Below are 24,360 nucleotides of genomic sequence, written 5' to 3'. Positions count from 1 at the left end.
GGCAAAAAAACAATTGAGTTGATTTTTTTTAAAAATTCAAATTTATGTGTGATAGAGATTCGAACATGAGCCTTTTTCACTGGACTAGACCCTATTGGCGAATTGATTCGGTTTTAATTGGTTTTCAATACCCAAAATCAACATTCAATCCAATTAAATGGGATTTCTGCAATAGGCATCCAATGAATGCAATCCAAAATTCATTTGGATGGGTTTGAATTGGATTTTGTATTTTACCGTTGAAAAACCCTATTGAATTCTTCTGTAACAGAAAAATAAACCTGAGATTTGGAACTTTATAACATTATTAAATAATGATAAATGAACATTTAATGAAATTTTATTTTATTACTAAAAGTGGACGAAAATAATAGGACGAAATGGGGAAGCAGGTTCCCTCCTAGTTCGTGGTCACATGCTGCCTTCCTGTTTTGGACCCTCATCTCATCAGCCTCTCTCTTGTTCCGACCTTTATCATTTCCGGGACTTGGCCATCTTTCTTTCTTATCTATGTTTGTTTATCTTTTACATAATAAGAGGTCAAATTGAAAAAACAATTAAAATGAAAATGATGCCTCTCCTCCAGCTCTCCTCTTGTTTTTGTTCCTCATACAACAAAACATCTCGGTCTCAGACCTCCCTCCCAATTCCTACTTTTCCCATTTCCTGTTTACTTTTGTGAGGTAAACTCTTTTCACTCCCTTTCTCCAAAATGGGGTTTTCTTTCTGTACATCACTTTGATTCCTCCTTCGTTATTCCTTTTCCATACAAACAGTTTCTTTGCTTTGCTTGGGTGGTGGGGTTTTGTTGCTTTCTTGTATTCCTTTTCTGATTTTTTTTCCCTTTTACTTTTCTTGTTCTCCCCAGATTCTTGCTCTCTCTCTCTCTCTCTCTCTCTCTCTCTCTTTTATTCTTCTTAATAACTTGTGGAAATATAATAGCATTTTGTTTCACTCACCCACATGCATGTTCTTGGGTTTGTCTGATCTGGATTGGATCACAAGGATAGCTTAGCTTCTTCTTTTTTCTTTTAACTTGCAGAGAAGATAGTGAGAGAGAGAGAGAGTTTTGTGGTGGGGTTTAGTGCCTGAGTCTCTTTTGGTGCAATCTTGGTCTCTTTGGGGGGTCACAGAAGAACCAAAAAGAAGCAGAAGACGGTGAGATTTCTTGGACTCTTTGATCTTCGCCCTGGGCCCACCCCATGTTCTTTTCTTGGGTCTCTGGTATGAGTGTAAACGGCCTCTTTCTGTTTTCCTGTGCCATCTCTGTGTAATTTGATTTGGGTCTGATTCGATTCTTCGAAACATTATTACGAATTTGTCAATTTCTTGGCCAATTATGAACTGGGTCTGTTTCATTTGTTGAATTTACTACTCAGAATAATCAATTCGTTTATGGGTTCTGATTATACTATATGGCCTTTTTGAGTTCTAATTTCGGGCTGTGTTTGAAGGGATAGTGATCATCCACCTTATCTTCTTGTGTTCCGGTATTGGATCATTGATTGGGTTTTTGGTTGTGTATATATAGTTTGGGTTGGTGTTATATTCTCCTGAGGCATGGCTGGAATTGATGTTTTGAAGTATGCTCATAGCCCTGTGCACAAGGCCATAGTCATGAGGGATTATGCCAGTCTCAGGAGGATTCTTGCTGGTCTCCCCCGGCTTTGTAACCCTGCTGAGATTCGAACTGAATCAGCTTCATTAGCTGAGGAGGAGAAGGCTGATGCCATTGCTGCTGTGATTGATAGGCGAGATGTCCCGAATCGCGAGACCCCTCTTCACTTGGCTGTAAAACTTGGTGACCAGACAGCTACTGAAATGCTTATGGTTGCTGGAGCGGATTGGAGCTTGCAGAATGAACATGGATGGAGTGCACTCCAAGAAGCAATTTGCAATAGAGAAGAAGCAATTTCCATGATTATAGTTAGGCACTACCAGCCACTGGCTTGGGCAAAATGGTGCAGAAGATTGCCTCGTTTAATTGGAACTATGCGGAGGATGAGGGACTTCTACATGGAAATTACATTCCACTTTGAGAGTTCTGTTATTCCTTTCATTTCGAGAATTGCCCCATCAGATACTTACAAGATCTGGAAAAGGGGTGCAAATTTGAGGGCAGATATGACATTGGCTGGTTTTGATGGTTTCAGAATTCAGCGTTCTGATCAGAGTGTTCTTTTCCTTGGTGATGGGTCTGAAGATGGTAAGGTGCCTCCCGGGTCACTTTGCATGATCTCACACAAGGATAAGGAGGTGATGAATGCTTTGGATGGTGCTGGTTCTCAAGCAACTGAAGAGGAAGTTCGGCAAGAGGTGGTTGCAATGTCTCAGACTAATATATTCAGGCCTGGGATTGATGTGACTCAGGCAGTTCTCTTACCTCAGTTGACTTGGAGGCGGCAGGAGAAAACAGAATTGGTTGGTTCATGGAGGGCCAAGGTATATGATATGCATAATGTGGTTGTCAGTATCAAATCTAGGAGGGTCCCGGGGGCTATGACAGATGACGAGTTTTTTTCAACTTGCAACGAAAATGAAACAGAAAGTGAGGAACTCAATGATATATTGACAGAGGATGAGAGGAGGCAACTTGAAATTGCACTTAAACTGGATTCGTCCGAATTGTCGAACGAGAATAGTGACGGGATGATTGAGCATCGTCATAGTTGTTATGAGCATAGGGAGATTCCTATTGAAGATGTAAGTAATGGTAGGAATGGAGAGAATAATAAGCAGGAAAAAAAAGGATGGTTTGGTGGATGGAGGAAAAGAGATAATAAAAATGAAGAGCAGAAAAAGCTTATACCCCCAAGAAGTTCTCTCTGTGTAGACGAGAAGGTGAGCGATCTGCTAGGGGATTCTCCTTCAAGAAATCAAAGCAGACCTGGAAGAAGTAATGTGGACGTCGTTATGAGGGGGGATGATCACCGGAAAGGAAGGGATATGAAGGCATCTTCCTCTACGAGTTCTGATATCAGAAATCGTCACAAGGATGCAAGCAAGGAGAACGAGTATAAGAAAGGGTTAAGGCCTATTCTCTGGCTTTCCCCAAACTTTCCTCTACAAACAGAGGAACTGTTGCCATTGCTTGATATTTTGGCAAACAAGGTTAAGGCAATCCGTCGTTTGAGGGAGCTGCTTACGACCAAACTTCCAATGGGAACATTTCCTGTCAAGGTATGCCTCCCTCTGTTTATCACTTTGTTACCCTGTTCTGGTTTGTGGGTTATGCTATTTCCATGTATGTTTTTTTTATTTTTGCTTTTCCTATTTATTCTAACTTGTTTAAAGCACTCTTTTTTTTTTTTTTTTCCTGTGCCTGCCTGATTCTGTTGTGTCATAAGAGTAGGATGATGTACCCTCTATTAAAGGACTGTTTAGTTTTTTAGGGGTTTTGGTTTCGAGTCTTTGGCACTGTGAAAATGTTGGCATATGGGGACTCATACTAGGTCATATAAAAAAAATTAGTCATCTGTATGTTGTCCAAGAAATTGGAATCTTACCGTCTGATTGCCATCCAACCTTTGCCACACGAAAATCCTAGGTAATTTTTGTACTAATGTTTACTTGAGTCTTCAATTGTTGCTTTCATGAATGATTTGCTGCTTTCGTTATTTATTGATATTTTGCTTTTGAATTTGGTGTACACTTGAGGACTTGAGCGGTAGAAGGATCTACAATGTTAAGTTATCAATAAAATGATATCACAATTGTCTTCCCTAGAGTTTCGTATTTGAGCAAATAGCCCATGTAAAGGGTAGGTGATTTCTTTTCCTTGTGCCTCCCTCATAGTAATAATTAGAGATTAGACTGTAGAACTTATAATTGAGTGATATGTTGCATAACGGGGTAAGCCCCTTGCGAACAGTTTGAACAGTACAGGAATCCTGTTCCAAGTTTTGCAGCTAATGACCAAAAAATGTTCTGGATTACTCAGCTAGCATAGTAGACTATTGAGCACTGACATTTACTAATATGTGTGGCTTCACACGAAGTCTGTCTGGTTTCTGCCCTTTGATATTTTATTCTCCTGTCTTCAATTTGAGGTTATAGGGTTCACTGAACAACTGGGGTTGATGGGACTAAGCCCTTATAAATAGTTAGAACTTTAGATCAAACCTGTTCCAAGTTTTCCAGGTAATGATAAAAGCTTGAACTGGACTCTACTCATTTAGCATAGTTGATTATGGAGCACTGGGATTTAAAATACTTTGTGTGGATCCACGTGAAGTCTTTCTGGTTTCTGCCATTGAGCTTTGATTTTCTACTTCCTTCCATTTTAGGATTTACAGTTTTTACTTAGTTCCAGGATAAATTATCCCTTGGCTTTGACTTTTGACTTCTCTTGAAATAGAGGCTCTTTCATCTCATGTAAAGTATTCTTTGGTTGGTTCTTTTTATTCAATTTCCTCCTAAACACTAGTTTTATGTCCCCCCCACAGTTCAATTCACAGACATATAAGCTTGAACGTGAATCTGTTTATGCGTGTATTGTTGCTGAGCTGACAGCACATGTAAGGATATACAAGAGTCCGTCGCTAACAGAATAAGTCAACTTGAATGCTCTCAAATAATTAATCGCACCAATAACAGACTAAATCAACTTATAGGTGCTCAAAAAGTTGTCTTTGCCAGGCTTGTCTGCCACAAAAGAAAGTTACAAGGTCATCTCTAATAGTTCTAATATCGCGCAATGCTAACATTGTTTAGTAAACGTTGATGTTGTTTTGTTTAGACATGAGTATTTTACTCTGAATATAATTATTGACAGATAATTTACGAGTTCTTGAACCCTATATTTTTTGTATAATGGCTTCTTTTGCTATTTGTCCATTCAGCTTTACGACTTATAGAGTAATATTTGCACCTGAGAAAAGATTGCTTTTGTAGTTGAATTCCTAATCTTGAAGAGGTGAAATTGTACGACTTTGTCTTAATTTGGTGGAACTAGCTTCATGACCTAATGAAAAGAAAATGCAAGATAGTTAATAGGTAACTATATTTGATTAACTAAAAATAAGTAAATGTTTTTTTTAATTCCAAATTTGTCAATGTTGTATAACATGTAATGAGAGAAGAAATAAATTAACAACCAAATGCCTATCAAATTTTGATACTTATTATTTGCCAAAATTTTGTTTCATTTCTTTTAGGATACTCTCAACATGTATTTATACTTAAAATGTTAATCACGATAATCCCTCATCTAGAATAGTACCATAACTGTAATTGAAAACGTTGTGAGGGTCTGTGAGACACGCATTATGACTGATGTTTGATTCAAGGATCCCTGTGTCTAGGTTATAATAAGTTACTACTCCATCCTTAACATTCCAACAAAGATTGTTATCAGTTATGACTAATATTGCATATATAAATGAATTATTGGTGCATCATGCCTTTGTATTTTATTTTTCAATAATAAGAATATCTGCGTATCTTTATTATGTTATATCTGTATTCGAAACTGGGTTCTTTTTTACGAACACATGCACCTGTCAGTGATTGAACCTTGGGTTTCACCCTCCACCGTGCAAGTGGCAACTAGTTGAAAGGCCATTGGCCATGCCCACACATTTGAAATCATTAAAATGGATTTTAGTATCTCAAATCTGGAGAATGTTATGCGGGGAAAATTAGGAATGACTATTGCCTCTTCATAAGGCTTTTCTACTCTTACTTTTGAGGTTGGCTTATTTGAAATTTTAAGGCAAGCATTATTGGCACTGTATTGTGGCTTCTTACCTATTCACATATTGTTTTTCTTTTTCCTTTCTGTTAACATTTGGATTTTCATCCAACAACTTTTAGCATGCTATGTGTCTTATTAGACTACTTAACCTTACGTACTTGAACACTCACATATTTGTATGTATTATGTAGACTACCAAGCTTCAGTGTCTATTATTGCTATTGATAAGCCATTGCACATCACTTTATCTTATTTTAGTCTTGTATGTGATGGAAATTTGTGATTTGTTGTGATGGAAGAAAGATATTTATTGCAATTTTTTTCAGCATATGGTAGAAGGATGGGAAGGCCATGTCAGCCAGTTCCGTATTAAACTTTTTGTACTTGTATTTACTTTTGGATGAGAATCTAGAAATTTTGTTGCACAACTTGTTAAGACATGGTGATTGTTTGGTGGGACTTCCTCTTGCTTTGCGGTTATTGATGTTGATATTTAGTGATTTCATCTAACTGTTTATTTTTGTCTTGAAATCTCTCTTGAATCTATCTTCTGAGTACTCTCTCTGTGTTCAAATCTAGGTTGCTATCCCTGTGGTTCCTACTATCAGAGTAATTGTCACTTTCACAAAGCTTGAAGAATTACCACCCACGGATGAATTCGCAACACCCCCATCGAGCCCCCCTGTTGCAGGCACAGAGAGCCCAGCTGCAATGCAATCCTCAAGTTCATCTTGGTTTCAGTGGATAAGAGCTCCTTACAACCGCCCTAGCTCGTCTGCTACTGGTTCTAGTAGTAGGATTGAAACCATCCAAGACCCATTTGCAATTCCCCCAGAATATACATGGGTTACAGTTGAGGCAAAGAAAAAGAAAATGCAGGAGAAGAACAAATCAAAGAAAGGGAAAAGTCACCACAAATGAGGTGAGGCGTGGGGAGAGACTTAAGACCCAAATGTAAAGAGGATTTAGCTCAACAAAGGAACTCAGCAAGATACCAGATAGAGAATAGTATTTCATTAATCGGTGATTTCGTGATACTACTGTAAGGAGAAAAAAGACTGATATTAGAGAAGGCTTTGGTATAGAGAAGTGAATCGCCCTTTTTTTGAAGGGAAAATCTACTGAATCATTGTGGGGGTTGGGAACAAATTTAGGAAAATATTGTGATTCTTGCGACATTTGGTGGATGTTTACACACCAGTTTGATTACTTAATTCATTTCATTTGCATAGATATGGGGGTTCAACTTCACTCACAACATACTCAACAGGCTGCTGTTGGAATATTTTTTTTTTTCCTCGTTTAATTTATCTGCAGCTTTTGCCTTTTGGTTTCTCAACTTTATACTCTTTGTTAATTAATCTCACACTAATTTAAGCCTAAAGAAGACAAGAATTTCTTGTACAAATATGTTGAGGCTGCCTTTGTTTCTCTCTCTTACCCAAATGGTATATTTTTTATTATTTGGAGGTGCGAAGTGGTCATAGAAAAGAGTAAAAGTAAGAAAAATGTAAATTCATTCTAATGTAACAATCCAAATCCAAAAGCATTTAAGTAACATCGAATGTAACCATCAAAGAAAGGCGGGATCAGGATGTTCAGCTTTAGGCGCGCACTTGACCGTACATGCAGTGCAGCATCAACTATTGCCATTCTGATGCCAATCCAAAGAAATAGGTGTTTTGGAAGTTTTGTCATCATCATCATCAACATCAACATATAATAACTGAGTCTGAGTGGGAGGAGAAGAACCATGGTTACTATTAGAGGGTGAGAGCTGAGGAGGGAGAGAGAGAAAAGAAGCTTTAATATTTGCTTTCACTACAACTAAAATTATTACCACAACAAGTTTCCTCATACTTACTCAAAGCAAGCAAACTCTCTCTTTAGTTTCCTCTAATCATTTTGTTACTATGAAATTTCATATTTCGTTTTATAAGGCCCGAGTTTTTTTTTTCTTTTTAATGATAAAAATGGATAAGATTTATCTCACAATGGAAGAAAAAGTATTCTCATGACCAAATATTCTTTGCTAGAGAATATCCTTTTATTATTTTTATTTCGAGATTAAGAATATTCTCAATATTTTATACAAGTATAGCTATATAAAGCAAAAGCCAGAGAATGTTAAAACATTCAAAATATCAGAAAATGTCCTTTGTTAATGCAAACATTAAGAATTAAAATTATTAATTAAATGAGGTTAATATGGTAAATTTACATTTTTTTCATATTAAAAAATTTATAAAAAAAATTCAGATAATAGGTCCTACTTTTATAGAACATAACTACCCATATTATCTTTTCTTAATCCTAAAAATAAAAGAAAAAAGAAAAAAGAAAAAAGAAGTGGCTAGTATATATAAAGCAAAAGCCAGAGAATGTTAAAACATTCAAAATACCAGAAAATGCCTTTGGTTAATATAATATGGCAAATTCACACTTTTTCATATTAAAAAAATTAAAATTAAAAGAAAAATCAGATAATGGATCCTATTTTTATGGAACACAACTACCCATTATCCTTTTTAATTCTAAATTAAATTAAAATTTTTTTAAAAAAAAACCTCTCACAAGTGCGGAAGCGCGTGCGAAGAGGCTAGTGCATAATAAGGCAGCTTTTCGAAACAATGCATGGGCATCAATTATGACCAAAAAAAGAATGGGCAGCATTATATTCACTAGTTTCCTCATAGTTTAAAAAAAAAAAAAAAAAAAACATGACAACACATTCATGTTTTCTTGTGGGAGCTTATAACTCCCGTAGTAAAAGAGTCAAGGCAAGAATTCATCACGACAACACCTCACGTTTTCTCGTGCGAGCTTAAAACTCCCGTAGTAAAATAGTCAAGGCAAGAATTCATCTCTACCCCTCCTCCTTCTGTGAAGGGCAATTTCTGCCTTTCGTTCTCCTTTACATTCATGGTCAGTCACCTAGCTAGATAAGTCATGGTCACTTTCAATACGTATGTTGAATTCCAACAAAACAGCTTAGGCGAAAAATCCAAATTAAAAAAAAAAGTGGGATTTTATATCATTGGAGACTTCTATATCAAATGTCATGACCTTCATATATCGCCGGCTTCCATCCGCATCTCTCCCAAAAATTCAAGCACTTGTTTTCAAAATAATTTTCATCTTTTCCTTGCGGTGTTTGTTTGCTATCGATCTGTTGCCCATATTTTTAGTGTTGAAGAGAATTCACCACCCAATTGGAGTTGTATTCCCAAACAAATCGACTCACTGACAGCGCCTCATGTTGTCGTTGGGGCTCTAAGCAAATTAATGACTATAATTTAGAATCTAATGATTGAATGTTTAAAAAGAAATCCGCCTGCAAGTACAGTTAAAACAATCAAGTGAGACCTAACTGCGAAATCATAAAACATAAACGATAAGTGTACCATGAAAACAAATTAGAGAAAGAAGGCACTTGCATGGTCTTAGTCAAATGGCTATATATATATATATATATATATATTATGAGCAAAACTAAGGGAAGAAGGATGATGTACTAGTGACTAGCAGTACAGGTTTACTAATTACTAGTTAAATATCACCTTAAAGTGGAAGATTAAGAATGAGAAGCGAGGCATCGTACCTTAATTAAGTTGGACATCCTCCTCATTGAATTGTACAAACACAAGAGTTCCTTACTCCCTCAAGGTCCCCATCTTCCCACACGCTAATTAGCATACATTATGAAAGAGTGTTAGAATTGCATTGAAATTGGTGAGTATCTAATTAACAGGCATAATCCAAACTGTTTGAGATGAAAATGTGGTTATATGAATTAATAAATTCCTAGTCTAGTAGTGACATAGGGTTTTCTTGGTAAATTACCTAGAGGAAAGAGATGATAGTAGGAAAGTAAGTAGGTGGGGGCTTAAATTTAAGTATTTACCTTGGCTCAAACTCTTGAACATGGGCAATATCTTTGCCATGAGCAATATCAGGCCAACTAACTTTCCTCTTTTCTGCCCTGAGTTGATGATTTTCCTCTACAGTTGTTGTTTTCTTGAGATTACTCTTGAGATTAGGGGCTTCAATTTTGTGAGGTCCACTAGACCCACAGCTCTTACTGTTGCTCTTATCATCATCATCATCACTTGTAGTAGCAGTGCCTTGTGTTTGATTATGATTAAGATCATGATTATGATTATGATCTTTCTTTAATGGTGGACGCTGCTTCTTGGTATAAATATTGTTGCGGTTGTGGCTGCTTCTGTTGCTCTCTTCACATTTGTAGTTAGAGCTTCTTGATGGTACATAGCAAGAGCACACTAAAGCAGTGCACCTGCCCTGCGCCGACGCCGCCAGGAGTACAATTAACCAACAAGGTTAACTCTTCTACTTATGTTGTTGTATGTTGTCGCTATGACTGTTTCATACATCAAACCACGAGACCAGTCTTGGAGCTATCTATGTATGAGGGATGTGAATGAATTGGTCAGGCAGATCAAACAAATGAGTTTTTGAAGAAACAGGAGAGAGAGAGTGAGAGAATGCAGGGGAGGGGCTTTTCCTTAATGATTATTGCTTGCTTTAATTTGCACATAAAGAGAGTGAGAGTGAAAGTGGGAAGGAGGGCCTCTCTTAGAGGTGGGGTTTCTAGGTTTTGAAAAGATGGTTGGGAGCAATAATCATATGCTCATGCCTCACTCCACTCCACTCCACTCCACTAAGGCCTAATGCTCATGCTTCCCTTTGCTTTTGCCTCGGCGCTTATAACTTGTGAGGTGAAATGGGTGAAACCAAAAGGATATATAGAGGATATAGTGCTCTTTATCTTTTGACTGTTTATATATATACGTATAGGAGGTCCATTGCATTCATTGCTTTTAAAAGTAACAGAGTCTAAGAGGAGCATCTAATCTTCTCTTTCCCATGTTTTCCCTTTCTTTTTGTACTTTTCGCGGCACGGGGCTTGAATGAATTGGGTGGAGGGTGACAATTCTTTTCTGGATGTAAAGGAATGCCAAGGGAATAATATATATGATGCTCTTTCTGTTGTGTTTGTATTTAAAATTTTAAAACATTAGGTGTCTCAGAAGGTAAAATCATCTAGATGATCTCTTAAAAGGACAATACCAGAATTGAAATGGCTTTTCCCCCTCCTTTTTATCAGTGCATTGGTATATATTCTAATGCAAGAAATCTGTACTGAAGGAATTTGGAAGCTTATAACATGGCATCTTTCAATTTGATCTTGATATGTGTACATTATGGCATAAAGGACCTTTATCACCAACATAAACAGTGCATTGTTTACCGGAAGAAGACATTTCGTTTAACATCACAATTTTGCCTTCCATTGAAAAGGCCTAGTCTAGTAACTCCCCATCACTGAAATAAGAAATTTATTCCGTTCTTGTAATGGGGATAGTACTATTTGCTATTCCCGGCCAATAACACAATGACATTGAAAATTTTCCCCCCGACACGGAATAAATTTACTTGTACGCTTTTACCGTAAGTAGTGTGCCCATCTCGGAGATTGATGCGATCAATATCTTGAAGGGCATGTAGCTAGTGTACATGTTGGCATCTTGCTGCCTTCCAAGTTCAAACAGAGTGAATAGCCAGCAGTGTCTATGAAGTAGGAGCCCATATTAGGTAGCTAATATTTCAGATCTAATGACAATTGAACTCCCCAATTAAAAAACTTGCTTTAAAAAAAATCTTGAATTGATTTCATTCAACTTTTACCTTTTTCTTTTCAACTATCAAATAAAAAACATAGCCCTTGGCTTCTGGAAAGGAACCAGACTTTCAGTTTGCGTTCGTTTCTTTAAAAAAATATTATATACAACAATGGGGGTTGCTTGGCAACTGTTGAGCATAAGAAATGCACCTAAGAGGCTAAGACAAGGTTAGATTAGACATTTGACTAGTGTATGATACTTCTCAATATATGCACGATTGAGGGGGTTCAAGTAGGTAGGTACAAAAAGTTTGTTACCAAATTGTATCTCGAATCACACGTGCTAATACCCGTGAAGATAATCGACTGAGCACTTCAGGGAGCACTTTGGAAGAGATGCTGGGCAAAACTGGAAGAAGCTCTTGGATAACCTGAGACACATTAAAACCCTGTAGATGTCCCCCACAACCGCATAAACACAGCAGATGACAAAAATTAGTATCTTGAAGGAACATCATACGCCACAAGCTTTCAAGAATTTTAAAATCACAAGTCTCAGCATAAAGCTTGTAAGTACCTGATTTGATGTTTGTGATAGGGAACTTCCTGCAGTCAGGAACTCGAGTATTGTTTGGACATTGTTCAATATAACTCTATCCTCCTGTGTGATTGTTGGTAGAAGTCCTGCTGGCTTGAATAGCCCAAAAGCAGGAACCATGCTGAAAACTGGGGTAGCATTACCAAAACCAAGAATTGCCATAACACGAACCAATTGTTCCCTTGTAACTGCATCAATGCCCTTAACAATCTGCTTCGCATGTAAAAGACACTAGTTAAAACATTTAGCATGCTTTAAAACATTCTATGCCAACTGAATTCTGATTCCAAGCCATGCACAAGGCTCACTAGATATGCACACTTAGAAAGCTTTTAACTCCAAAAGGAAAATAAGTGCAGCTAGACAGAATAGGAAAGCCCCATATCTTTTAGGGCAGGAAGACAAACAAATGAGGCAAACGAAAAGAGAAACAACTCTGCAATCAATTTCCAACTAGTGACAATAGCCTTTGCACTTGAAGGATAGGAAGCTAATTAAATGATATTTCATTAATTCTATAACTTCTAGAAGTACCTCATCCAGAAGAAATTCTCTGAAAAAGTTCCCTTTGTCAGACAGTAAAAATGCTAAAGCCGCCCTTGTTTGTACTGGTGGCCCATTTGACAGAAACCCAGGGAAGGCATTCTCTGTTTGACCTTGCAGAATACCAAGTTCTGCCATATCACCACTCAATTCCTCTCCACCTCCACTTTTAGCAGCTGTTATGAAAGTTTCAAAGGCTTGCATGACATCAATAAATCTCTCCGCATCAAAAACTCCAGATTTCCCATATATTGTGTAACGTAAAGCACTCCTTAGCCTTGGGGATTCATCAGTCAGGAGCCTCTGACAGTGAAATGAAAAGTAAGAAACAGGGAATTTCTAATCAGACAAAGACGGAGCATTTCATGAGCAAAACACAAAAGAGATAAGAAACGCATGTTGCAGCTAAAGCGTGTAACCATTTAGGATTTCTTTCTACAAATTTGACTAAAGAATAACTGGTTCATTACCGTTAAAGAAACACAACCTTGACATACCTACTAACCTGTTATGGGAATCATTCCCATTCCAGGTGATTCCATGTTTACTTGTACTGACTGAGGGAATTAAAAGTCGTGGTGATTTGGGAATGGGAATGGGTCCATCAGGAACCAACTTCACCCAAATTACCCTAACATTTCTTGATAATACTAAAAACACCCTTAAAGAACCTACGTCCCTAGACACTTAAATGGGAACGACTATTTCGGATTCATTCTCATTCTGATTCCATGTGTGTGAAAATGCCATCAGCAACTATCTCAAAGTAGCAGAAGACATTGTAGTGTCCTTTTTTTTTTTTTTTTTCTCTCTTCAATCCACAGGACAATGTAGTTGGTACAATGAGAAATTTTTTAATCATTAAAATCATCTCATAAATTTTTGAAAATACTGAAACCTTGAGGATAAAAGAAACACAACTAGTAAGTTCAGGTATCCCATAATTTTTGCTTATGTACGTATTCATTTATTTTACCAGTTACAAGTCAATCACCAAATTTCGTAGACAATATTCCACTAACCTTCTTAGGTTGACGATGTCAGCAATTTTGATCACATCGTCCAACTAACATTCACTTATTGCATAGGCTCGTATTCAAATATGGAAGGGATAATTAAATGAATTACGAACCAAAAAAGATTTACACCAGCATTAGCAGATTTAATACCCATGTGATACTAAAGTTAATGTATAAAAAGAATCAGATACATGAAAGAATATGGATACCTGGGCAATATACGGATAGGCCTCGTCCACAATGGCAAAATCGGGATTTCCTACTAAAGCTATGCCTTCCAGGACCCCAATTGCCCTAATTATAAGAGCAAAATAAGGGGGTATCCTAAATGGATAGTCAAATGTGATTTGAGCCAAATCTGATGCCAACTCCTGGAAGTTGATATTTTTTGCTCCTCCACCTTCAAGAGCCTGATCAAAAACCTTGGCCAGAACAGGCAAAATAGGTTCTAGATTAACCCCCTCTGAAATAAATTCAAGTTTAACAAAGTCTTTGACTATGGCTCCATAATCACGATGAATAAGGTGAGCAATTGCCTCAATCATTCCATACTTCTGATCATCACTTAATTTAGTAACAAGACCTATTACCAAAAAAGTGAAATTTAGAGAAGGTGATTTGTGCTCGACAACAAGAAGAAATTATAAACACTCAGTTTAACATTTTTTTGGAGTACTCAAGCTAGGACAATGTCAAGGAGGCAAAACGGGTTATCCTTAGAGTTATGCTCAAAAGGCACAAAAATGCGTGAGACTGCCAGTACATTTGGAGTGCTATGTCTAATATCAAGATACGTAACCAACCACTCATGATGAACTGAAGAAAAAGCATACCTAATAGCAATCACTGTCACAAATTGCAAGGCTTTGCTAAAGAAACATATGCTCATGTTAGGTCTGGAAGCTACATTTTCGGGAGAAATATAGGCACGGAGGATATTTCTGAATCTATCTTTTCAGATTTTGTTAAGATTGTCCCATGTCTATTTTCCTGCTAGTTCATGACGTCAATTTGAAGACTTAATGAACCTGACTTGAGAATTTCACTCGACATGCTTTAACTTTTCTCATGTCATTGTCTTTAAATGAATAGGTCCAAGTTTCAAAATTCATCTTAATAGGATACCCACATTAAGGTTAACAGTAGTAGTGTTTGGTGTACTTTGACTTAAGAGTGTATCTGACTATTATTTAAGTTAGATGAAATCCTGATAACCTGGAGGTGAGGAAACTCCACTGAATGGAAGAAACGTGGTGTATTATCTTTTATTGTATTTAATGTTTTTTCTATTTAGTGATAGGTGACATAAGTATATTCTTTAATCTTTTTTGTTGTTTTGTTGTTTTTTTGCACTTTTAAAAGTTAAACATAGTGCACAGAAGCATATGAAACCAATTTTCACAAAATTATGTTTCTAAACAAGTGGAAACATGACCTTTCAGCAAGTACTGTAATGAGTAGAATATTACCAAAATCAAGTATGGCAAGCTTCCCATCTGGAGTACGAATCATATTCCCAGGATGAGGATCAGCATGAAAAAATCCAGTATCAAGCAACTGCAGAAAGATGACAAGTTAAAAACCGTGGTTTGCAGTCATTAAAGGCACTAAGTATCCTTGAAATTCAATTGGCCCAAACAAGAAAGAGTAGACTTTGCATTTACATACGCAAAACTAATCACAAAAGTGGAAAAGAGATCACCAGAAAAGCAACACCTATCTCTAAAATTTAATATGCCTTCAGGAATTACAACAGCACCAAGTCTACTAATAGTACTTTACCTGCTTCAGGTAGCATATGACTCCAACATTAACTAGTTCTCCAACATCACTTTCAGTACTCTGTGATAACTTCTCTCCATCTACCCATCCTGTAGTAAGAACCTTTCTTGAAGTATATTTCTGGTAGGTTTTAGGTACAACTACCTGGAAAACATGAATCATAATCAGTATTACATATGCTCTCATGTTAATTTCTGTTTGGAAACGTGCTGAGATCACAGTTAATGTCTAATCACATCCGGGAAAGTATCTCAAACATTTGTCACAATTTAAAGGGTTCTACAGCCAGCTATTTCCAGTTTTAGTCAAGATCAAGTGCACAAATATACAGAGACTACAATTCCACCCTTCAAGGGAGAAAGTCGTACTACTTATCTAGACCAGATAGCATTTAAAATTAAGTGTTAAGTTTGATTTTAAGATTAGAATAAAGATTGTGTGTTAATTGTGTGAGTGCATGTGTTGGGAGGGAGGAGGTGGGGTTGGGGTTTGAATCAAACAAGAACTTCTACAGATATACCAAAAGTGATGTTAGAACTTGTTGCACTCACCTGTGGAAGGTCTTTCCTCATCATTTCAGCAAAGAGTGTTCCATTTTCACCCTCATTAACATAATCCAGCTCTTCAAAAAATCGAGCTGCCCATTCATCAACTAATCCAACTACATCTATAGAGATCTGGAAAGATAAGGGAAGGGTGAGAGGAAAAGGAGAGAGGGAAGGGGAAGAAATCACTTATCCATGATATTCATCCCTTAGAAAGCAAGTTAGGAAGTCTAAAAAAGAAGCAACAACTCCACGTGTCTAGAGATGTACCTGAGGAAACTTCCGGAGAACCAAACCCAAGTTTCGTATGACAAACAAATCAACAGTTACTGTTTCAAGAACAAAAGGCCTCTGCACTTTAACAGCCACAATATCTCCATTTTCTCTCAGCCGTCCCTTATATACTTGCCCAAGAGATGCTGCCACAGATTTTCCACAAGAAGATAAATTCTATAAGAGCACAGAACTTCAGAAGCTACACGTTGTTGATAAAAAGACTGGAGAAAAAAGCTTCTTGTTTAAATATTTATCATGATTCTTACCAGCAGCAATTGGAGAAGAAGAAAGCTCAGAGTAGATGTTAGGCCATGGCTGACCAAGCTCCTCCTCAATCAGAGCCATAGCTATATCATCTGGAAATGAAGGAACCTTCACATATCATCAAATGGACATATCAGCTATGACAAAGATAACATGAACTGTATATATAATGAAATTGCCATCCTAGTCTACCTTTATGTATAATGTGCATCATTACTCAAATCCCTCACGCACAAATATCTAGGAGCTGTTTTCAAACATAAAAGAGTTTACACAGCCATATCAAAGAGTTTCTGCCGCATCAAGCTGATATATTAAAGTTTGGGAGTGCTGTTAAAGTAATAAATAACAAAAGTTTTAGAAAGTTTTTTCAGAATTCAGTAAGATGAACCTAATCAGAGTGTATGTAGTGCATAGTTGGTGTGGCTCTTTTAACCTGCCTTAGATCATAAAATGATAAATTGATGATATTGATGCAGAATGCATATTATTAGTTTTCCTAATTCTACTTGGATTAGTTTTCCTATCTCTTATTAGTCAATTTGTTTTCCTAATTCTTAAAGATTCCTTCTTGTTAAAAGGATCTCTTATTAGTTAATTTGCTTTCCTATTTCTTAAAGATTCCTTCTTGTTAAAAGGATCTCTTATTAGTTAATTTGCTTTCCTATTTCTGTTTACTTATCCTTTTCCTAGATTAAAAAGGGTTTTGCCTCTATAAATAGAGTTGTTTGTAATCTTTTAAGGCAGACTTGATTAATGATAAATTTCCTTACTTTAAACTCTCTGATTCCTTCCCTTTCCCTTCGTCTCTTCGATCTCTAATTCTTCTCCTCGATCCCTTATTTCTTCTCTGTTCTATTGCTCAAGCGTTTACTCTAAACTTACGGGCTGTTTACTCTAAACCTACGGGCTGTTCTACATCAGATATCCTTGTAAACACAGAAATTTTCAACTATATTTGAAGACAGCAGAGGTTATACGTAGGTTGCATAAAACAGATTTTTTATTCATACAAGAAGAAGAAGAAGAAGAAGAAGAAGAAGAAGAGCCAGAGCATGCAGTGTTGTCACCTTCAAACAGAGTCTTGCAATATGCCAAATTCATGGAAAACTTAATACATTGTGCAATGGAAAAGCATTAAGAGATTGAATCAAATCATAACTATACTATGTTTACTTCTTAACAAATGATAAATCTAAGAACAATTATCCAACACTAAATTCTGTGATATTTACGACAGGTGGTGCCTTCACATACAAAGAAGTTAGATAAGGCTCCATTTGGATTGAGGTATTTGAAAGAAAGGATTTGAATTTGACAATAAAGCTAAATTTGCTATTTAAAAAAAAACTAGAAAAATTTAGATTAAATGTATTTGAAATGACTAGATACAATACATTTGGAATGGATTTGAAATGACTATATGCAAGGAGTCATTTGAAATCCATTTGTTTTCTTCATTTCATTCTTATTCAAATATTGGCATACATGGATTGTAGTCGTCAAATCTTACAATTTAACTTTATAATGTCACTTAAATCCTTAAATTAGGAATCCTTCCATCCAAATGGACCCTAAAGGATGTAGAAGGGGCATGGCGAAGTCATAAGGACTGAATTTAACAGCTTCATATGAATGAGACTAAGACCTAGGTTTTTCAACAACAATACACACCATATTTTCACATGCTATGAAAGCATACTTAAAGTATTACTATTAGATGAATGTTTCTTTCAAATTTAGGTCAAGAAGTTTCGTTTCAAAGAAAATCACAATGATTCTATGATCCAGAAAGCTTCAAATGCAAGGAATCTTAATCTCCTGCTCTGACCTCATAACACAGGAGAATAAAGCAGGGCCTAATATAATTGAAAAAGTTTCAATGTATGTTTTATCTCTAACAACTAAAGAACCAAGTTATCACCCTCTTGTTCTTAGAGTTTTAGCTTCTATTCTATCATTTATATGCCCTAAATATTATATTTCATCTAATAATTATCCTCACTGACACAGATCTCACATGACATTCTCTTAAACATTACACCGAATGTATCACATGCCACATAGGCATACAAAGGCTGACTCTACTATGTTAACATTGTACTTGTCACAAGGGTATTCATGGTATAAATGAATATATTTTGTGGATTAAATGATGTTGTGCATCATATCCACCACACCTAGCCACCTCGCCCTTCTCTCTCTTTCTCCCCCTTCCTCTCCTTCCCTCCCTCCCCATTTTCAAAAGGGCTTATACAGGTATTGCACAGAAACTTTGTAATATGTAACAATGACAACTCCTATTATTCAAGAGGTATAAGAACCAATGACTTTACCTTATCACAAAGCTTTTGTAGTTCAGTCATTGCAGCTGGTGATAGTACATCTGGTCGAATGCTCAATGCTTGCCCAAGTTTGATATATGCAGGACCCAAAGAGGTTACAATTTCTCTTAATTCAATGGCTCTAGCAACCTCATTCTGATTAAGAGAAAGTGATAAATCATTAGGAAAAAAAATCATGAGTGCATTTGAAGATTGAACATGCACCACAACAGTCCAAATTTCAACCTCAACACGCATGTTTCAAAGGAACAAGACCAACTACAATTTTACACAAGGAACCAAAAAGGCGAGGAAACAACACACTTCATTTGTGGAAACATTTTGTTGATAGGAAGAACATAGAGGCATTGTGCCTCTTATACACTGTTACATCTATTTTGAAGGATAAAGGAAAACCATTTGAGCAGGAAAGTGAGCAAGAAAGTCCAACAAATTAGAAATTAAGAAAGAAAAGGTACCACTTCTACAGACTAATAATTTCCCAATCAGTGTATGTTCTTAAATTGTTTAACTCTCTCAAATGATCGTAGGCAAGTACCAATATCTCAAAAGTGGGGCCAAAAAGACTCACCTCCTTGACCGTCTTGTTTATAATATCCCACACGAGATGCGAGAGAAAACCCCCAGCAACAGAGAGTAATTGGGTTATACGTGTCAAAACAGCACGTGGCCGTTTTCCCCAATAAGCAGAGATACTATCAGGATCATATACCAAGGGCAAAAATTCACTGCTTTCGTCTACCTATGGATGCAAAAAAAATTACATAGCATAAAAAACCAACATGTACCAGTACATCAGCTATACCAAGTTCGAAAATAGAATGCTTTGGTTTTTTATGGCTTCAATTGGAAAGAGCATTAAGGAACACAAAAGTGATATACATCCATTCGTAGTAAGCTGTTGTCACTTAATTTTTACTGGAAGGATGCTACTCCAAATGAATTGCATCTTATTATCTCATTTATTTACACAATGGCATCTACAATAAAAGTTTACTAACCCCTTCAAAGACTTCAAAATGTTAACACACATTAAGAACCGGTTTTTATATTCCATTTTACCAGTGCTTGACACTCATGTAGTTCCAAACTCATCCACCCAAGAGAGAAAGTAAGACTTGGCTGCAGAACTTCTCAGATTATTAGTTATCAAATAGAAATTAACAATTTTTTATTACTATTTAACCCATTACCCCCGTTTGGTTCATGGAACGGATTTGAGGGGAAATCACTTCCCATGTCATTTCCCAAGGGATGGGAAACGGAGATTCCTTTCCCATGTTTGGTAATCTTGGGAAAGTAATCAAGAAATACAACTTTATTTCCTTTCACATGTTTGGTTTGTGTAGGAATGTAAAACAAAGTTTGTTTAATTTTTCAATTATACCCATATGAAATCAAATAAAAAAAGAATGCATTTAATGCTATATTGTAATTCTAAATTGTTAATGGGGATAATATGTTCATGAAAAATGTGTATTTAATGCTGGCTCATTTTCCCAAACTTTCTCTTGAGAAGGAAAACAAAACCCAAGTGGGGAGGAGGGCTTCACTTTCCCCCCTACTTTCCCATGTGCAAGGCAACGATTTCCCATGTCTGGACTTACCAAACATGGGAAAGCATTTGATTTCCCTTCCCCAATTGTTGCATTCTTCTTACAACTTTTTCACCACCACTTCTAGAATATGATGTTTTTTAGTAAAAAGGACACCAAGGCTTAGTATTTATAATATACCTCAACAAGGCGAAGCTCAACATCATCTTCAGCGAACTGTGAATCCTTTAAATTTTGTCCCCGGAGACCTCTCATGAGTATTGCCAAGTCTTCGTTTTCCTCCATCTGGGCCCTCACTCTTTTTATTTCCTTTGAAACATCTCCAATTCTCTGCCATTTTCCAAAACCAACCATCTATGAGTAAAAGAACAAAATGGCATCAAGCAATCTATCAAAAATGAAATCAGCAACCTCCCAATTCGTCAGTTAAGCCTCTAAACCTTAGCGCTGGTAGTAGACAAAGGTTGTAGTTTCTAGATTCAAACATAACCATCACCAATCTAAAATGACTTCCAAGCAGTAACAGTAACACCAATGATTGACTTTCACAAACAGCTATTTGAATGCAACAAAAAACCAATTCAAGCAAGGAAAAAAAATCAGAGTGACAAAAGACCAAAGACAAAGATTTTATTAAATATCCAGTTCACCGTGGAAACTCCATTGATAGGTTTTGATGTCGGAGACCTCGAGGAGCCATTGACGGTGTTAGGCAAAGGAGATTTCGGTTTTGATCCGTTAAAAACAACTCCATTGACTGGCGGAGTCTGCGAGGAGGCATTGGTGGTGCTTGGCGGCCCGGAGGGAGCGGGTTTGGGCTCAGTGGCAACCGCCAAAACGCGGTTAATTCGTTTGGGAAACCGAATTCTAGCGTTGGAGAAGGAATGTTTGGAAATGGAGATGCGACGAAGGGGTTCGCAGATTCCGCTGCAGACGAGCTGTGGCGCTGCGTCCATCTAGCGGAGCCGTAAGACCCCTGGCTTTACCCTTTTTTCTTTAGAGAGAGAAACTGAGAGAGAGAGAGAGAGAGAGAGAGAGAGAGAGAGAGAGACTGTGGAGCTGAGCAGAAATCAACACATGGTTATGGTTGGGAGGGAGGGACTAATTTCTACTGGCCGTTGGAGGAAGACGTGGCACGATCCCAAGCAAGGGAAGCTGTGCCAGTTAGTGTGATCAACTCTGAGTTTCTTTTGACGTGGAATTTTCTTGTCGCTTGAAATTATTTGGGACATTTTGAAAAAGGTTAAAAGAGACAGAAATATTTTTAAAAGAAGCTAAAATGAACAAAAATACCTTTATTATTTTTGCATTTCCTCAAGAATCTTTTGCATTTGCATGTCTTTGGTTTGAAAGTTGAGGAGTTTTTTTTGTCTTTTTTAGAAAAATTTTGGCTTTTTCCAAAAGTGAAAGTATTTTTATGTCTAAAACCTAAATTTACTAAATTATTTTTAGGCTATTGATATGCTCTACTTGTGCTTTGTTCATCATCTCATTTTCACCTGTAAACTTTCAACCGACTCAATTTCCCTTATATATATTTCATGTCTCATCCTACCTTATTCCGTTAATTTTTTTCAAAAAAATCATTAAGTTGATGATATGGTATGAACATTTTAGTAATTTTATCTAATAAATGATAAAGCAACACCTCTTTCAGTATATCTTCCACCAGAAAAAATCTTTCTTTTTCCATCGTAAATAGTAAAACTCAAACAAGCAAGCAGAACTTTAAAATCTACCTATGAAATTAGTTGCCACCACAGAGGCACCAGGGTCGAGGCGAAGAGAATTAAATGTTCATGATTTCCATAATACAAATATGTGTGCGAGCAAGGCAAAGTTAACGTTGTGAGGATGTGAAAGTAAAAATGCCCCACATTAGAAGTTGAGAAATCTAGCAAGGGCTTATAAGGAGTTGGAGAAGTAAGAAATAGTACCAAAGGTTGAATGAAAAACAAGGGACCAGCAGATTCAGCAGGCCAATGACGATCATGGGCTTGAATGGAAGAAATGAAGTTGAGAGCCCTTCTCAGTGTACTTGTCACTGCTTCCTCTGTTATCTCCTCTGTTTCCTTCACCTTCACAGCCCTTGGAGCTGGAATTCGTCGAGAGAGAGAAATTTAATTTCACATCAAAGATAACATTAAAAAGATTACATAAATTACAAATGAAAAACATACCTGCATTCTGATCAAAAGATCAGCACTTTGTTTGACTTGAAACCGGTTTTTCTTAAACTCGTCACCAAGTCTTTCGACTTGTGCTCGCTCTTCTGGTGTTCCGGCATCAGGATCAAACTCCCAATGTTGTCGACCAATGTGATTATTTACGGTGGACAACCGGGGTCCTCCCTCGGCTATCTTCAGCTTCCACATATTATTATTTAGTCCTTAATTATATGCACCAAATTAAATGATGATCAGAATCTGTTCCTAAGTAGATACATATTAATAGTAATATTTAGCACATAAAAATGGAACCGCTGTTTTCGAAATGAATCAATGAAGGACAAGCACTAGCTAGTACAATTTCAAGACAAGCCAATTGGAAGAAGGCCATGCATATGCTTATTCACTGCCGTCTGCACGCGGAGCAAGCGCTACTGCAGGCTAGCTAAGCTAGAAAATAAGAATAAGTAAACTCATTTTCATTCATAATAATAAGAAATTAATACTTGAATATTTCAACTAAGCAGAACAACCAGGGTTAATTATCACAAATTAGATACACATAAAAATGGAACCGCTATTTTCGAAATGAATCAATGAAGGACAAGCCATAGCTAGTACAGTTTCAAGGCAAGCCAATTGGAAGAAGGCCATGCATATGCTTATTCACTGCGGTCTGCATGCATCGGAGCATCCGAAACAAACATATATATACCTAGATTTCGGCCAATTCTTTATATGTTGGACTCAAAATAACAATAAGGTATTACAATCGCCAACACTCAAGTTAATGCAAACCTCACTTGTCAATGCTAGTTAGTTAGGTTGAGAATTTCAAATTTTCAAACTGCTTTTATGATGTGAACTTGCGTGTTACATACAATACAACGACGAAGTTAGAATTTTTAAATTGATCGACCAAAATTTAAAACTCTACTGTAAATAGCTTCATCATCTTAAAAGAGTGAATAAGAGTAACGCGAGAAAGGAATACAGGGAATGGCTTAGGTAAGGGGCCAACAACCTCTTCTTGCCCTACCTTTTAATAAAGCTCTGTGTTTGGATTTTGCATCCCTCCCTACCCTATATCATAATTCCTCCCAAAGTTCCAACCACCACATTGTCCCAAAGGACCGATATTTAATACCTTTCCGAAACAACCGATTTTTTTCGTCATTAAACAACCGATATTTAATACCTTACTCCCAAGTCCCAACCACCACATGATCCGAAAGCACCGAGAAATCCAAATATCACATTCCAAGTTCCAACCAAAGAAAAACATAATCCAATCCAAACAAGGCCAAGAAGAAATAGAATTTTGCTTTCCTGACTTCTCGTAAGCATTTGGGTTCTGGGCTATTATTGGGCCGGCCCTGCTCAGCACTTGAACGCTTATTTTAATTTGGACCAAGGAAAGATGATATGAGAATGAGTTACCAGTTGTCATTTCACTTAAACGACTTCGTTCCCCAGCCCATCAGCCCAGGCGTTAACCACCTACGTGGCTTTCGCTACCTAGTTGGGTTTTCGAGCGTTACTTAACCCCGAGTCGTTTTAACTCCATTTATTAAAAAATCAGTCAATTTAGTCATTGAAGAAAAACAAAAAGCTAATTTCAACCATGCCATTAGATTTTATCACATTCAATCTACTTTTTTGTCTAAAAAGTCACGTGTCCTTCATGCAACTTACTATTTAAACTAAAATATTCAAAACACAATAATAATAATAATAATAATAATCTAAAAATTTTTAAAAACGAAAAATCTCAACCCATCTACATTACCGCTTTCCTTAATGTATGAATTCCTCCCTCATCTTCCTTTACTTTCCTTTTCCCCGGATTGTAAACTTCATCTTTAGTTGCTCTGTTTGCGCATTTTGAGTTTGAGTAAAGGGTGTGAAGCCCATTTGATTAGTCT

At 36.8% G+C, this 24,360-nt stretch overlaps 2 protein-coding genes and 1 long non-coding RNA gene across 7 annotated transcripts; 1 reads left to right on the top strand and 2 right to left on the bottom strand.

Moving 5' to 3' along the window:
• Positions 1–472: 472 nt before the first annotated feature.
• On the top strand, positions 473–7,022 carry LOC117615383. Of its 4 annotated transcripts, none has more exons than XM_034344457.1 (3): positions 473–683; positions 1,532–3,180; positions 6,275–7,022. In XM_034344457.1, the coding sequence occupies exons 2-3, from the start codon at positions 1,561–1,563 to the stop codon at positions 6,614–6,616; spliced, it is 1,962 nt and encodes a 653-aa protein (XP_034200348.1). In that variant the 5' UTR covers positions 473–683; positions 1,532–1,560; the 3' UTR covers positions 6,617–7,022. The 4 variants fall into 4 exon arrangements, with proteins under 4 accessions (XP_034200348.1, XP_034200347.1, XP_034200345.1 ...); XM_034344456.1 differs by having other exon boundaries at positions 473–1,158; XM_034344454.1 differs by having other exon boundaries at positions 474–683; positions 1,043–3,180.
• A 1,378-nt stretch (positions 7,023–8,400) lies between these two features.
• On the bottom strand, positions 8,401–10,325 carry LOC117615197. Its single transcript, XR_004583972.1, has 3 exons — positions 9,600–10,325; positions 9,297–9,380; positions 8,401–9,029 (listed from the first exon to the last, which is right to left on the bottom strand). It is a non-coding gene; the product is annotated as an uncharacterized LOC117615197 (long non-coding RNA).
• A 1,027-nt stretch (positions 10,326–11,352) lies between these two features.
• On the bottom strand, positions 11,353–21,343 carry LOC117613914 (uncharacterized protein sll0005). Of its 2 annotated transcripts, XM_034342528.1 has the most exons (13): positions 20,918–21,343; positions 20,448–20,597; positions 19,283–19,453; positions 18,703–18,846; positions 16,369–16,474; positions 16,097–16,245; positions 15,833–15,958; positions 15,282–15,425; positions 14,969–15,056; positions 13,709–14,082; positions 12,472–12,783; positions 11,917–12,147; positions 11,353–11,788 (listed from the first exon to the last, which is right to left on the bottom strand). In XM_034342528.1, the coding sequence occupies exons 1-13, from the start codon at positions 21,221–21,223 to the stop codon at positions 11,654–11,656; spliced, it is 2,436 nt and encodes an 811-aa protein (XP_034198419.1). In that variant the 5' UTR covers positions 21,224–21,343; the 3' UTR covers positions 11,353–11,653. The 2 variants fall into 2 exon arrangements, with proteins under 2 accessions (XP_034198419.1, XP_034198420.1); XM_034342529.1 differs by lacking the exon at positions 19,283–19,453 and having other exon boundaries at positions 20,918–21,324.
• Positions 21,344–24,360: the final 3,017 nt, after the last annotated feature.

Source organism: Prunus dulcis, chromosome 1 (genome assembly GCF_902201215.1).
Source record: "Prunus dulcis chromosome 1, ALMONDv2, whole genome shotgun sequence".
Classification (NCBI taxonomy): domain Eukaryota; kingdom Viridiplantae; phylum Streptophyta; class Magnoliopsida; order Rosales; family Rosaceae; genus Prunus; species Prunus dulcis.
The sequence above is the reverse complement of the archived record's forward strand: the minus strand, read 5'-3'. Positions and strand labels throughout refer to the sequence as shown.